The sequence below is a fragment of the Pezoporus occidentalis genome, unplaced genomic scaffold (assembly GCF_034315485.1).
Source record: "Pezoporus occidentalis ecotype Australia unplaced genomic scaffold, CSIRO_AGI_Poc_V1 ctg54, whole genome shotgun sequence".
Classification (NCBI taxonomy): domain Eukaryota; kingdom Metazoa; phylum Chordata; class Aves; order Psittaciformes; family Psittacidae; genus Pezoporus; species Pezoporus occidentalis.
In genome coordinates this window covers 3174668-3190239 of record NW_026915877.1, presented here as the reverse complement: position 1 = coordinate 3190239, position 15572 = coordinate 3174668, and the positions used below count along the sequence as shown (strand labels likewise).

Sequence of the window (15572 nt, the reverse complement as noted above, 5' to 3'; positions counted from 1 at the left end):
GGCACATACGTGGTTTACTGTTTACTTAATTATGTAACCCATATACCCACATGTATGTATAAAGTAGGTGCATGTCAGCTGCACCTTACAATATGGATACACAGTTACAAAGAGAACACACATAGAGCTTAACAGACACTACCTGAAAGTGCTGCATGCGAAGGGACAAATGGAAACTGTTAAAAATGAAGCCATTTTAAATGCAGTGGAAGTTCACCAAAACTACTGGTACCTAAAATCAGTGCAAATTATTTGGGTGTTTATCTGCAAAATTCTCTTGTGGTTTGTCACAGCTACAATGACGATACCAGCAGGTGGATGTTTTTGAGGTTGAAGCTATACTGAGGAATCTCTCAGAGGTGTAAACAATTCCTCTTGGTGCTGCACTGCAGAGACATCCTTGGAGACATTTACACAGCACAAATGTAACTTACAACTGCTCCAGTCTGCCAAACACTTACCGTGCTATACTGCTGATGGCACTGCTAGGAGTTACCTTTGGCACTCTGTCTATACTGGCAGCAACTGTGGCAAGTTTTAAGGCTGTTGGCGATGGTGCTGAAGTCCTTGTATTGATATGCACATTGACTGGAGAAACAACACTGACATTGTTGAGGTGCACTGCGTTTGTCAGGCAAGAATTGTTCATGGGAAGTGTTTGAGGGCTGCTTGTGCACAATGCTGGAATTAAGTGGTTTGTGGTGGTGTGGCCAACTGTCCTTACAAGCTGTACAGCTGAAATCCCTGGGCTGGATGATAAAGCCATGTTGGTGGAGTACAACGTTCTAGAAGTTCCTGTTATGAAACAAACAGTGTTAATTACAAATATGCCATTTGTCAGATTCTAAGCCAAACATTAACCTCAAGGATTATATGCTTTAAGTATATATGCCACTGGAATTGTGCAAGAATCTGTTTTTTGAAGATACAGAAAATGTAAAACTTCAGAAATATTTCTAGTTAACACTAGAAATACTATTTTTCACAAGAACATCAGCAAGTGAAGAAGTCACTGTATTACAAAGAACCTTTATATTGCTCAACTTTGTACACCTCTTTCCAGGAATCATAAAGGGGCAGCATGCCCCATAAAAGTAAGGTGAATGGGGAATACCTTAGTCAGGCAACCTCAGAGACTGACAGTGAAGCCAAATTCTGATGTTTTGAATGACCCCCTCACCTCCTACCTTGTCCTGCTGGCAATATGAAGAGGTTCAGGGGGGGACCAGTCTCTCTCAAGTCAGCAAAAGTAGGGGTCTAAGACTAGGCAAAGTAGACTCCTTTAGATTATGCTGTAGTGCCCGTTTGCACTCCTGAGCTGTGAGAAACCTCAGGTTTCACAGCATATATTCAAACCAGAGGTTCTCAAATTGCACCTTGCTATTCTAGCTAGTCACGGTTCTGATTTTCATTATAGGGAAACTACATACATTTTCCCTAGATTCTCATTCCTGAAAAAGAAGAATCTTCTTTCAGCTAACATTTCCTCATTTGCAAGTCTTCCTATCCCTAAATAGGAATAGCTACTTTACATCGTCATTTACAGCTTTAGAACAGTAACAGAAGTCTACTTTCATTTGTAAAATATTTGCAATGGTTTTCAACAATCATAAAGCTGTGTACCATGTATCTGCACAGCACATTACTACATACCTCTTCTTACACCCCTCAAAGTATTATCCTCTCAGATATGATCTTACAGAATTATACACAGATGTCTTTTTCTTTCCTGGAACTCTTCCAGTGTATTGATTTTATTCAGTTGTGGGTTTTTTACCCTCTATTCATTTCATATTATCATTAACCCAGCCTGACAGAAGGTCTGTAAAGCTAATTACACCATTAGCTGTTAAAACAACAAATTTCTCTAAAAGCCATTTATTTTTTATGGCAGTCAAATGCCAAATAACATTTGCGTCTCAGCAACATGGCTGTGGCAGCAGCGTGACTAGCATTACTGCCTTCTGGTAATGGAGGTTCAGAAAGAGGCGGGGGAGGCAGTGAACACCAACATCTACACTTCTGCCTGAACTTGGGAGGAATCCTAAATGCAATGAAACCTGAAACTTACAGTAATTTTAAGACAGTTGACAGTAGTAGTTGATTAGTATGTTTTGTCTGAATACACAAGCGAGATAATGACCAAATAAAGTAGCAACTTTTCTATTTCCTTCTTAAAGTACTTAATGTTTTAAGCAATTGATTTTTTTAATTACACACTCATACATTCTTTAAGATACTGTCACACTTTTGATAATAACAGATTATTAAAAGATAAACTACAAAATAAGACAGAAACAATGCTCTTCCAATGTAAAAGAGCATTTGGTAGGTTTATTGCCACACTAACCTATATGCCACTGCACAACAGCATTTAAAAGTGTCACGATTAATATAGCTGATTATTTTATTAAATAGTATTTTAGAAATCAGAAATAAGATCACTTGACACATTCTTATCTCACAATAGACCATGAGTTTTAAGAAATCATCACCTGAAGGCTGGACAACACCATTAATATTGTTGTGGCTGGTGTTTTGTTCCTTCGTTACCTCACTGCGACCAGGAGCAGGTGCACTAACCACTGCAGATGCAGCAAAGTGGGCACTGGCTGAATCAAGTGTTTTTGACATACAGTCAGAGGTGCTGGAGCTCTGTGGGAATTAAAAAAATATTTCATTATAATTATCCAAAAAAAAAATTAAACACTCTGTTAGGATTGCTATAGTGCACAATTAGGAGCTAATAAATAAATAAATCTTCTACACGTAATCTAGTGTCATCTTCTAAATGTAACCCCATGGCAGGGTGTTAGAACCTTTAAGGTTCCTTTCAACGCAAACCAGTCTGTGATTCTGTAATTCACGGTAACGTTAAATATTTCCATATCACAAGTCTGATGAGAAGTTGAAAATTAGTGTCCAAATGAATGCTGAGTAAGTCCAGCCTGATTCAGCCAGTCAATGGCAAATGCAGCTCTTGGCATGACAGATCACTTTTGTAATGTGTTGCTCAGCCTGGAGAAGAGAAGGCTCTGAGGAGACCTCAGAGCTTCCAGAACCTAAATGGGTTGACAAGAAAGCTGGAGAGGGACTTTTTACAAGTGAGACAGGACAAGGCGGGGATGGCTTTAAATTAAGAGAGAGAAGATTTAGATTAGATTTATGGAAGAAGTTCTTCCCTGTGAGGGTGGTGAGGTACTAGCACAGGCTGCCCAGGGAGGCTGTGGCTGCCCCATCCCTGGAAATGTTAAAGGCCGAGTTGGACAGGGCTTTGAGCAACATGGTCTAGTGGAAGGTGTACCTGCCCGTGGCAGGGAGGTTGGAATTAGATGAACTTGAAGGTCCCTTTCAACCCAAACCATTCTAGGAGTCTGTGTTTGCCATGCCTCCTCTACGAAAATTACCAAGTCTTAAGTTTCCTTCTCTCTTCTGTCTCTAGGCAGCAAATACAACTGCAAGTCTAAAGAATTTTCAATATTTATGTTACATTCATTCTCACAGAGTAACTTGTATCACAGCATAACTGCCACCACATCTCCTATTAGTCCAGTTTCTCTAAAATAATGGTAAGTACTGGGAAGATGCTCTGCAATGGCTGAAACAATCTGAATCTGAATTTCTATTAACTATGCAAATGACTCTGCACAGACAAAGTGTCTTAAAAATCCAGAATTAATTCCTTTTGTTTAAATGTTCTGGTATAGTGTCTTTATACTTACAAAAACTGTAATGAGCAACTGCCAATACAGAATCCCCAGTTAATCAAAGTAGAAAACACTGAGGGGAAGGACAAACAGGACTGGCAATTAGATACAGTATGCTCAAAATAAGCTTTCCTATTAACAGACAAGAGCAACAGCTTTTATATTTTCTTAGTAAGAAACTAATAGAAAACTAAGTTTGACAGAAAAAGAGATCTTCTTCCCTTGCAAGGCACTACAGAGGAAAAAATGTGATTCTTTTAGAAGACAGAAGTAGTAACACTGGCAGTGGGGAGGGGAAGGAATCCAACTAAATAAGCAAAACTCCATTTTTCCTCTCATAAGCTACCAATTTTTAGTACTCAACATCTGTTTGTAACAGAATACATTACCTCATGAAGTAGCTTTAGTAAAAAAGTCTCTTTGGAGCACTTACACAAAGGAGGACTAAATTAGTGAAAATAGTAGAAACTGCAGAAATAGCACTATTTCTACACTGACTGACTCTGTGGACACCACTAACACATTAAAATATGAAGTCTCTTACTCAACTTTTAATAACACTGCCATGATATATAACTTAAAAAAAAACAACAAAACAGGTTTTGATGGTGAAATGTAAAATATCTCATTCCAAATCAAAAAGTGAAAGCAAGGTATTTTCACTAGCTACAATATAAGCTGCCTTCTGGGCAAACTGGAAAAGCACCTTGACTCAAAGCCTTCTAACATTCATTCCAAAATTTACTGAGATGGTATATTTAGCTTGTAGGAGAGATGAAAAAGACAGCAAAAAAGAAGATATTAGCGTGTGACACTATTCAAGGTGCATTACCTGTGCTTTTGGATGTGTCTGTTGTGAGGAATGCTGAGATTGCTGTTTCTGCTGAAGCTGAGCAAGTTGTTGCCTCTGCATTTGAACTAATTGCTGTTGATGTGTCTGAAATTGTTCCTCTGTGATACCCCCTGTTACTACAGAAAAGAAAGCGAAATCAGTGTTAAACAGGCCTGCACAAAGCAAATACATCTAAAATGCGAGACTGCATCCATGTTGGATAACAAGTGCTTGACAATAACACACACTGTGTTAGATGCTTGCAAAGATCTTCAGATATTCTTACATAAAGAAGAGGTCAAGCTAATTTGTTTGTTGTGTTCTTTTAGCATTGAATCAATTTATAACAAAAGAATTCATAGCTTTCATTGCTTTTAAGCAGTTTCTGGCTTTGGTGGTTTTCTCTCCATTTGCTTTAGGCAAAATTTTAAAGAAATTTTTATCCTGGCTTTCAGAAAACAAGCATGTCCTAGAAACCTTAGCTGAGGAAGAAGTACACTGGGCTGAGCTGGGAATTTATTGCTGTACAACTCCCCTTCCTACAGTCCTATTATTGTCCTGTTCTCCGACATCAGAATGGGCTCTATAAAGTAACCATACACCTGGCATTGGGGAACACCTGCTTCAATGGCACAACCAAATTTATACATTTAAATAGTCTGTATACATTTCCATACCAACCCTCCTGAGAGGGCTATAAACTAATATACAATAACAAAGCTAACCTCCAGGTCTAACCTTCAGTAAATGTTTGGAAATATCAAAGCTCTTGTTTGTTTAGCAAATCCAGTTTGACCTTCCTATTTCACATGTTTTCCTCCTGAAGGAAATGCTTAATTTTTACCTGAACAGGATTTTCTCTGCCCTTTTTTTTTTATATGGAGTGACCTAATAAGCTTGTTTACTTAGGAGAACCAGGTTAATGCAACCCCAGCAGCATCATACTTGCAACAAGTGAAAGGAATGGTTAAGTCAGAAAAGCTATTCTCAATATTCTCTCCTCAAAGAACTGAACACTTGATAAACTGTAAATACTGTCAAATGTTTCATGATAAAACCCTGAGTTTTGTGCAGTTGATGCTAACCTAAGAACTAAGTTCTCCTAAAAGGAAGAGAACTCACTTTTCAAAGGTTCTCATTAACTGCATTTCACCCATTTATTCTGAATGATATTTTCCAAATACCGAGTTGTCATTCATCTCAAACACCTGGATATTGCAGGAATATCATATTATCAAGAGATATTCAGCTAACATTAAAATACAAAGTGTATTTTGCAATACAGTATCTTTCAGGGTTCTCTCTTTCATTTACTAGTTGTAACACCTGTGACTGTCCTGAGATTCCATACTGAATAAATACCAGAATTAAGATTATGACTGTTTAGAAACTAGTACTAAAACTTGTTCTCTACTTCTACATTATTAAAACAGGTTTCAGCAACATGAGGAGGGCACTTAAAAATATGACTTTGTCATGGTTTAACCCCAGCTGGCTTGACTTACACAGTTACTGTTATTAGATTCTAGGGATACTGTCATTTCCAGCATATTCTAAAATCAAGTTTATTTCACATTTAGCTTTACTTTGTTGTCCTTAAAGATTCTTACCTATTGCGACAAAGCATTAACTCAAAATTCAGTCAGATAAAACTGCTAAGTTCCCTCAAAACAGTCTCCCAAAACATGTTGTGTTACTAAAGGCAACAGAGCCAAGAACAGCATTATGGAACATTACATATATATGTCTATTTTTAAGTTCTGAGATAGTAAATTCCAGAATATGTCTTTTGTTTTATAAAAAGAAGTATGTTTTAGAACAAGCTTATACAGCACAAAGAAATACCTGAACTGCATTTAGCCGTAAGTAACTACAGTAACTATTATTTATCTGCAATAGAATCATAGAATTGTACAGGGTATTCATCTAGATTCAAAGCTGCATTCTTCTGTGGACTGTAAAGACAATATAAAAAGCTGTCTCTACTTCAGAGGATCATCCAATTTAGCCTATGTATCAACTCTGTGTTTTCAATGTCCCTTCTTTCGCCATTTGACACAGACCACAAACTCATGAAACACCATTACAAGGTACAGGGAAGACTACCCTAGTGATGTAATTATCTCCTACTCTGCTTGTACATGTTTAAATTCCACTCAGTTCGCTGCCTATTACCAGGTATTTATTCAGTGATCAGGCTGAACTCAGCTGTTAGCCTTGTTAAACAGCAGATGTTCATCAGCACTTTTAGTATCATTTGCTTCTGCCAAATTAAACAACTGACAGGTCCCTACAGGAAAAAGGAACAGATAGCTTCTACTATGTCCCACAGTAGCCTTTAAGGTCATAGTTAAGTTCAAGTGTTCTATACTTCTTACAAAAGGTTCTATTCACCAGAATTTTAGCTTCCACTGCTCAGTATCAGGATTTTCTGTTTTATCTAGCCTGACTTAACTGAAATACTACAACAGGATAAAAAAAAAAAAACCAAACCCAACAACAACAACAAAAAAAACAACAAAAAACCCACCACACACATACACAAAAAAAAACCCTCACCAAAAAAAAAAAATACCTCCCAGAAAACACCCAAACAAAACCAAAGAAACAAATCAAAACTGAACACCAATGTGAAATCAAGTCTTGCAGGCCCCTCTCCTTGACAGCTTTGATTTGGAATATTATGTCACTTATCTTAGAATCTGAAGGTTTTAATCAGAGATCATCCTTCAGGCTGCCCCAAAAGGGGTATTTCATTAATTACTTCTACATGATACACAATTCTGGAAAAAATAGCCTCCAAAAGGCAAAAGCTTGTTCCATAAGCAGAATTCTTCAACTAAGAGTGCCATCATCTGCAGTTGTCTTTTGTAGCTAGGGACATGGTAACTGAACAGGTAACTATTTGAGCAAGTCATTGGAACTGGCAGCTGAAGTGGACTGAAAGCCAAATACAATGTCCTGACTAGACTGAAAACTGCTGAAGATTTTGTGTAAAGACTACTTCTTACTTCAGACCCAAAAATCAGCTGAGTTGCACTACAGGAATTCAGCAGGCAGCTTAAGTCTTACTCAGCTGTCATAAATAGTACCTTCTACAAATTCCTGGTATCCTCCTTCCTCAGTCTCTCCTGATGATCAGTTGTATCAGCTCATCTCATTTTAGATTAAACAGAATTCACCTGGAGGGATCTCTGGCAAAAACATAAATTTACTTTTCCAGATAGAGTGTGTAAGATTACAAAAAGTTTACACAACTGATCAGAGGGATTCAACTGTTTCAGTGACCTTGTCTCTTAAATGTTCCTCAAGTTCAGTCTTCCCACTTGCAGTTCTTATAACATGAGCAAGAGTATAATTTAGCTTGAAACAGTGGTTCTTTATTCATGCACTCATTAGGCACTTTCAAGACAAGACTAGTCACACATTTTTAAAATCAGTCTCTCTGTACAATGTCCAGCATTTGAGGAAATACCAGAGAAATAGCTACTTTTTAATAGAAGCAAAAAATATAAATCAGAGGTAAGTTTAAATATTCTAGTGCACCAAAAAACAAAGCAAGCAACTCCAAGACTTCTCTGAACTAAAAGAAAAAACAAAAGCAATCAGCATCACTACTGTCATTATTTCCTCTAGAAGCAGCTTTATGCTATAAAGTCAACTGATTTCAACAATCACCTTGCAAACAGAATTACATTAATAAATGCAGTGATAGTACCTGTGGCTCAATTTAATGTACAGCCAGCCTTGGACCAGCCCTTTTAACGTTTACTCAATATTTACTAACAAGAAAATCTAACAGCAGTGTCTCTTGCTGTCTCAGTTATTTGGTTAAGAACTCTGCTGTCTACTGTATCTCATCCTTTAGCAGAATTACAGGATCTGTTTTGTTGAGTTTGTAAAGAAAAAGATCTTCCATAACCACTTATTTCCCTGTGTAACATACTTCAACTACTGAGTTATCTCTGTTCTCATCTGAATGTATTCTTCAGATGATTTCTAGAATGATGTAACAGAAGCTAATTACTATTCCTTCACAAAGGGTCTAAGATCTGTCACTTGTTTTGAGGCATTTTTTTTTTTTAGATATTTCTCTATAGTTCCTCCATCATTAAAATGCATTTTACTCTATTCTTTCTCTTTCCCTAATAGCGCAAAACCCTGGGGCACGAGTGTTAGTCCACTGTAGACGTGTCAGATCTATCATTAATTTGACATGTAGCACCAACAATTCAGGTTTAATTCCTGCTGATGGCATTAACCTGAATCACGAAGGGCTTACTTTCTTATGTATACACAGTTCCCTGCCAAAACACAGGCCACCCCTTCCCTGAAGACACTGCTTAAATGCTGTTTTCATTTTTGTTTTCTTTAAATGCTGTTCTCATTTTTGTCTTTTTATGGTGTGCCATCTTTCCTACAGCTACTGAATTCTTTGCTGCTGCTGCAGTCTTCATTTACACTAAAGCCAGGTTTGGGTATTTAGAAAAAAAACCAACCTTTTTCTTTCATTTATTTTTTTCACACACTATTATACTATTAAAATCAGATATATCCAGCTTCCATCCCAAAATATTCTCCAAGTTTTTTAAGGCAGACTCCACCCTCAGAGAAACACAAAAATCTCACTGCAGCAGAATTCAAAGTCTCAGAAGTTTGTCATCTGGATAATCCCATAAGTAACTGACATGATAATTACAAAAAATTTTACAGAAAAAAAAATCTAATCGACTTCACCTGTGTCTTTTTAAGACCTTTCCTTACCTTGGTGTCATCACAATTTACTCATGCAAATGGAAATCTTACTTGCTCTTGTTATATAAAGAGCTACCAGCAAATTCTCCATCGTTCTTTACAGCTTACAGTCCACGTTTCACATCCTTAACTGTGACAAACAGCATTCCTATTTTCTGCAATTGCTTTAACAAGAAATCTCTTGATGCTTATCAATAATCCCATCACACAAAACTGCCCCTTCAGCTACACGTGCAACTCTCCAGACCTTCAAGTTCCTTACAGAAAAAAAAAATATACAAAACATGACCACAGCACATTATGCCTGTTTGCTTCTTACAGCGGAAAAATACTCTTGTGCAGATCTTTTCATGAGAGAACAATATAAATTTACAGTGACTATACTGAAGAGTTATAAAACTATTAAGCACTGAGTATTTACTCCACTGTGTCAGTACTACACTGCTGTTACTTGATAAGCTAATGCTCAGTCTTTTAAAACCGTAACATAGAGAAATCTGCTTTTGTCTTCAAGAAATTTAACACATGAGTTCTAAAGGTATGTTATTGAAAATTAAATACCCAATTCTGCAACTGACTTTAAAAGAGACAAACTGCTCCACATCCGTATAAAGGTAATTATGGGATTCATAATCAGCCTATTACCCAATTATCCTGTTTTACAATACTTAGTCCTGTATACACACAGAGTAGGAAAATACTCAAATGCTTCTTATCCTTGGTAATACCTTTCTTGGCATATGTCCAATTGTTCAGCCTTTTAAAGAACTGTACATTCTTTTATGATGACAAAGAAGTGACAATGTTAAAACTTAAGCAATCACAATTTATAGTACATGAAGCAAGTGATGCAAAAGCTGCTAATATAAGCTTAATGCAGTTTTTTTCTTTTGGTGGCTTTTATTCCAGGTTTAGAGCTTCTATACCCAAAATCGCTAACAAAGATAAGAAGTACTGCATATATTTTACATTCTTGTGAAAATACTACAAGACACTTCTTTTTTGAATGTAAAACTGTTTGGACAATTTATGTTATATGTCTTGCTCATCCAGAGCTATAGGATCATAAAGCTGAACAGTAAGAGATGCTGCACTAGCTATGAGAGTTAAGAGACAACATTGAAGCAAAAAGGCAATCTCCTATCACGCTTAAACAGTGGCTGATGATTTTCTGAAAAATCAACAGAGAAGATGCATCACTGGATGCTTCAGTTTCAAAATTTTTACTATGACAGATACCAACAGAAAGAGCCATTTCCAGACTTTTTCATGCCTGTTCAGCAGATGGTCTGGCAAAGTCAAAAGGCAAAACTGACAAGAAAAACACACTGCTTTTCTTTTTCATTTAGAAAGAGCATTCTTTTCTCCTTGAAAAGGTTAGACCAATTAAAGTCTTTAAGAATCAATCACATACACTTAAGCAATTCTTAAATATGAGCAGAATCCCTCCTTTGAGTAATGCACGTTTAAGTCTAGCACTTTATCAAGATTCTACTGAGAACTGTTTGTGAAAAGCTTCTGTATATCCTAAGAAATACAAAATAATTAGCTTGTGTCTCTGGTTTAGGTACACATCACTCCTGAAGATACTATCAGTCCAGTCACAAGTGAAAACACTGGAATTCAGTATTTTCAGTTCCAGAAGAATTCAAATCCTTGCCTACCTGATATGCCATTCTTGCTGGTGTTCAATAAAGCTACAGATGCTGCAGAGACTCTTTTATTGTTCACAGTCTGCCCTGTTTTCCTTGAGGTACATTCTTCGTTATCACTGTCCTGTAGATTTAGTAGCCTTGGCTGAAAACACTGCAGTCGACATGATCTGATATTGCTTAGTATTTCAGAAAGGGACAGTCTGTTTTCACAATGTTTATTGGAAGCATTGGTCCGTGAAAAGTTAGAAGAAAAGTCTAACGTCTGGGAAGAGCTTGAAAAACTGTTCAGCATTTCCGGGTCAATCTGTCTCAAGACAGGATCATGTTCTGTGGATATTCGGTCCATTATAACCCTGATTAAAGAGGATGAAAAAAGATGTTAGTTTATCTCTCTCTAATGCTTTTGTCCTCTGAAGAGGCATGTAGAGTACAAATACTGTAACTGTACCTTCCACCCCTGCCAATTCGTCTCCTTGCAAATCCTATACATCTTCTTGGAATTGTAAGGGTTGTAAGGCAATGCCTGAACCTCAGTTTGTCCAATTCTGCCAATTCTGAGTTTTCATATGAAGAATTAGTTTGGTCCAAACGAGGCTGTAAAGAAAAAAGGAAATTTTCATTTTCACTACCGAGTGATTATCATGCACAGGCTACAGTACAGAAAATGCCTACAGAACCAACAATTAATATGCTTAGATATAAAACAACTTGGACAATTAAAAAAAAAAGTGAACTCACAAAGCAGAAAATCCTCCTTACTTGATTACTGTACGCACAGCTCCAGTGCAAGTATCACACTATAAGAGGACTAACTTTTAGTACTTACTGTAATAGAAAATACCAAACAGACCCGTTCATTTATCAAAGGCCCTGCTGAATCACCACGTATACAAAGCAAAGCAACAATTCCCAACTCAGACAACTTGCAACCTAAGTGTAGGTAACTTCAAAAGGGGTTCCTGATTTTGCAGTTTAGTTTTAGCCATAAAACACACACTGTCCAGGAGAACAGACACTGATCTGAATGGCCCTGGTTCCAATACCTATGTGTGAGGTGTCCCTGCCCATGGCAGAGGGGTTGGAACTAGATGATCTTAAGGTCCTTTCCAACCCTAACTATTCTATGATTCAGTTACTGGATCCTGACAGTGTATTTTCTGTATCAGCTTACCTTAGGGCATTTTTATTACTCCATTAATACCTTTGTTATTACTGTGAACTCAAAACTGTGTAATCTTTACAGGCAGAAATGCTGTCTACTGTCTGAAACGTCTTCTATGACAAGTTAATAAATATTCTTTAACTATCTTTGTGATCAGGTTAAACCTACAGCACCAGTAGCGCTGTAGATTCAATGAATTTATGTTAAGAGTTAACCAAAATTCAGATGGCTTCAGTTAAAAAAAAAAAAAAACACAAACCTAATAGGCTAACATTAAGGCTGTTAGCCTCCTTCTAAACAGCAACTGAGAAATAACAGAAAAGAATGAAAATACAAGTTTTCAGTTGTCTCAACTTCTTTTGCAAAGGAGTTAACTCACAGGAGTTAACTAAGAAAAAAAGGGGGGGGGATGGATATATTCTAAGCAAGCCTCAGGTAACGCTCTGGAGCTAGGCAGAAACGGTTACGAGATTAGCAATCAACAGGAAAAAAAAAAAAGAAATCCAACCAAACTGAAAGAACAAGGAAGTTAAGAGGCCACACAAAAAATGAGAGGCAAACAGACAAGTACTGTCTTAAATAACCCACTAATACAACTCTAAAAGAAGAGGAGTAGTTAAAAATAATGACATATTCTTGGAAGGATCAAGTTTTAGTCGCTTCTAGAATACCACAGACAACATACCAGGACAATGCGAAGCAGGAACAGTTGCACACATCTGACCTGCACAAAGAACTTCAGGACAACTTCTGCAAGATGCCCATGCTATAATTTTGGTATTCTGGGGGATATTTGGGCTTCTGAAACAGCCCATCCAGTGATTAAGTGACTTCTCTGGCTTTAAAGGTTACACAATACATGATCAGTCTGTCATGTAATTTCATACTTCCCATGGGATGCAAGCAAAGAAAAGCCAGAATCATTATAGCATTTTGTCGCCTTTCTTGGTCCTCTGCAGCCTAAAGCTCCCCACCCGTAAGCACGTGCTTGGTAAAAACAAAAAACAAACCCCTTCACTGTCAGTGGCTCCCCTGCTTCAGCAGGAAGGTTGGACTAGAACTCTAGCAGTCACTTCCAACCTTGACCATTCTGTGACTCTGTCCTGAGATGATGACAGGACATCTAAAATCTGTCCTCTGCACATTCTTGCAATGGCAGCCTGATGTTTTTCACTATATCTACCCTTTGCAACAATTTCAAAAGAAAATTTTTACTTAAGTATATGAAAAAAACGGATTAAAGCCTTTTGCTTCAACAGCAGACTACTCAATGCCCTGGCATGACCTTTCAGCTGGCCCAAGTACTGGGACAACTAGTACCTAAATCTAACAAACTCTAGAAGCTGGGAAGGACGGACATGCTAGGAAGGCTGAGGGGCACAAAAAAATCTCTCCCTTCTTAACACTGGCTGAAGGCCTTTGATATCCCTTCAGATAATCATGGAGGAACAGTACAGCAAGAATAATCTTCATGAAGACTAAAAAAGACTGTCTTTGGATTCACCTAACAATCAAAGCTCTGGTGGTAAATGTGGGAACAGAAGAGCTATTACATTAGCACTGTGCCAATCTAAAATAAAAACAAAAAAAAAAACCAACAAAAACAAAAAACCCATGACAAAACTAAAAACAAACAAAAAAAAAACCACAAAACCACACCACCAAAACACTCCCACCAACAAACAAAATACCATCCCCCACCCCCAACCCAACACAAACCACCACACTAATCCCACAGCAGTCTTACAGCATAATACTGGCATCCTGCTCTTCTCCTGAAAGCACAAGGTCCATCAGGATCATTTTCTTCTTCCGTTTCTGATACTGGTGAGGGTACCTAGGCCAGAAAGCAAAGACATTCTTCCAATTGCCATGTTTATGTTTAGGTTTTTTATTTCTTATACAAGTTCATATTATATAAACTGCTACCCTTATATAGGTAAGGGTATGCAAGCTTCTCTGAAGCATAGCTTGAAAACAAACTCCACTGTCCAACAGAGTTATTCTCTATTTCAGGCTAGACTGGCCAAACTGAACTGTCTACCTTTTGTACACTGAGATTATGTAAGAGTATTATATTACCTGTGGGAACTCATCTTCATCTGAACTGTGAAAATCATACTGTTTAATGTCACTCTTGTTGATAACAGGCAAGGGCTCAGCAGAGGGCTGTTGTGGAGTTACTACACACTCTATTTTAGGTTTCTTTAGATACTTCTTCTTTTGACGTACAACATCTGACACCTCCTCCTTTAGAGATGAGTGATGAGGATGCTGTTTGTTGAAAACAAAAAATTAAAAAAATTAAGGCATGAGAAGAGGCAGTGTTAATTACTTTAAGATGTGACTGCTTAGCTTCCAAACCCTCTCAACAAACAGTACCTGCAACATTATTTCAGACACATAATGCAAAATTCACTCAAAACATTAAAAAACCTAGAACTTTACCTCTGATCATCTTTAGTTATTTTTATTAATACACAACTTAACAGCTTTCAAGCCATATGACTGCCGAAGAGGTTTCTTGCTTTGCAGTACACTCAGGATATTGCAATTGGAAGTCCTATTCCAATTATTTTACAAAAATCTCAGTTTTCTGTGGCAAGCACTTTCAATTTTCTGAACCACTCAGATACATTCAGAAGAAACAATCTAATCTGTTCCACATTTCTCAGATAGTTTGTACATCTTTTGAGATGTTATTTGGTTTTGCTATGTCAGATTTTGCTAACACAAACGCTCTCTAGTAAGCAACTCCATCAATATTAAACCATTCACTTGAATGTAAATACTATTAAACTTTTAAATTAAATGGAAGATTACTTCTCATGCAAAATTCTCAATTACAAGTAAAAGCCAGTGCAGTTTTGAAAAAGTGTTCAACTTTACCCCATATTACCACTTAACAACTGTCTGAGTGAAACTCCAGTAATGGAGCTCAGCTTCACCATCGCAGATGAGAAACACAAGGTGTAACACTACTGCTGCACGAGAACCAAGGCGAGGGATTTGTATTCAATTCCATGCCCACTAGGTGTCGTGGCTGCTAAATACAAACTTTTGACGGTCTTCAACACTCCAGCCTCACATCCAAGCATTTTATAACTGGCATTTCAGATTATTCCCTCAAAAATATGTTTTCATTCACAGTAGGGTGCATTTTTTTTTCCTGTCACATTAACAGTATAACATCAGGTCTTACCCTTTTTCTGTTCTGTACTCAGCTCAGTAAGCTTAACTGTGATAGTGACATTAAAATGGCTAACTTTGACTTCTGGTTTTGATTTGTTTCAGGGGTTTGTTTGTTTTAAGTACCTTACCATCTAGTATTTATGTTTTAAAGCAAAGATAACTCCTAAGGAGGACAAAAGAAACTTATAGCTTAAAGAACAGTTAAAGGAAACACGATATGAAGAAGTAGAAACAAGAGAAGCAGAACAACCATTTGTAATACTAAAATT

The 15572-nt window shown here is 37.2% G+C and overlaps 1 protein-coding gene across 2 annotated transcripts in view; it reads right to left on the bottom strand.

The window, feature by feature from the left end:
• Positions 1 to 15572, bottom strand: part of EPC2 (enhancer of polycomb homolog 2) — a 49524-nt gene that overhangs the window by 2225 nt on the left and 31727 nt on the right. For both annotated transcript variants that reach the window (XM_062637743.1, XM_062637744.1), the window contains 7 exons: positions 14194 to 14385; positions 13859 to 13948; positions 11398 to 11543; positions 10959 to 11302; positions 4540 to 4676; positions 2496 to 2655; positions 462 to 795 (listed from right to left, as the gene is read on the bottom strand). In XM_062637743.1, the coding sequence (XP_062493727.1) occupies positions 462 to 795; positions 2496 to 2655; positions 4540 to 4676; positions 10959 to 11302; positions 11398 to 11543; positions 13859 to 13948; positions 14194 to 14385 (1403 nt within the window). The remainder of the gene's footprint in view (positions 1 to 461; positions 796 to 2495; positions 2656 to 4539; positions 4677 to 10958; positions 11303 to 11397; positions 11544 to 13858; positions 13949 to 14193; positions 14386 to 15572) is intronic.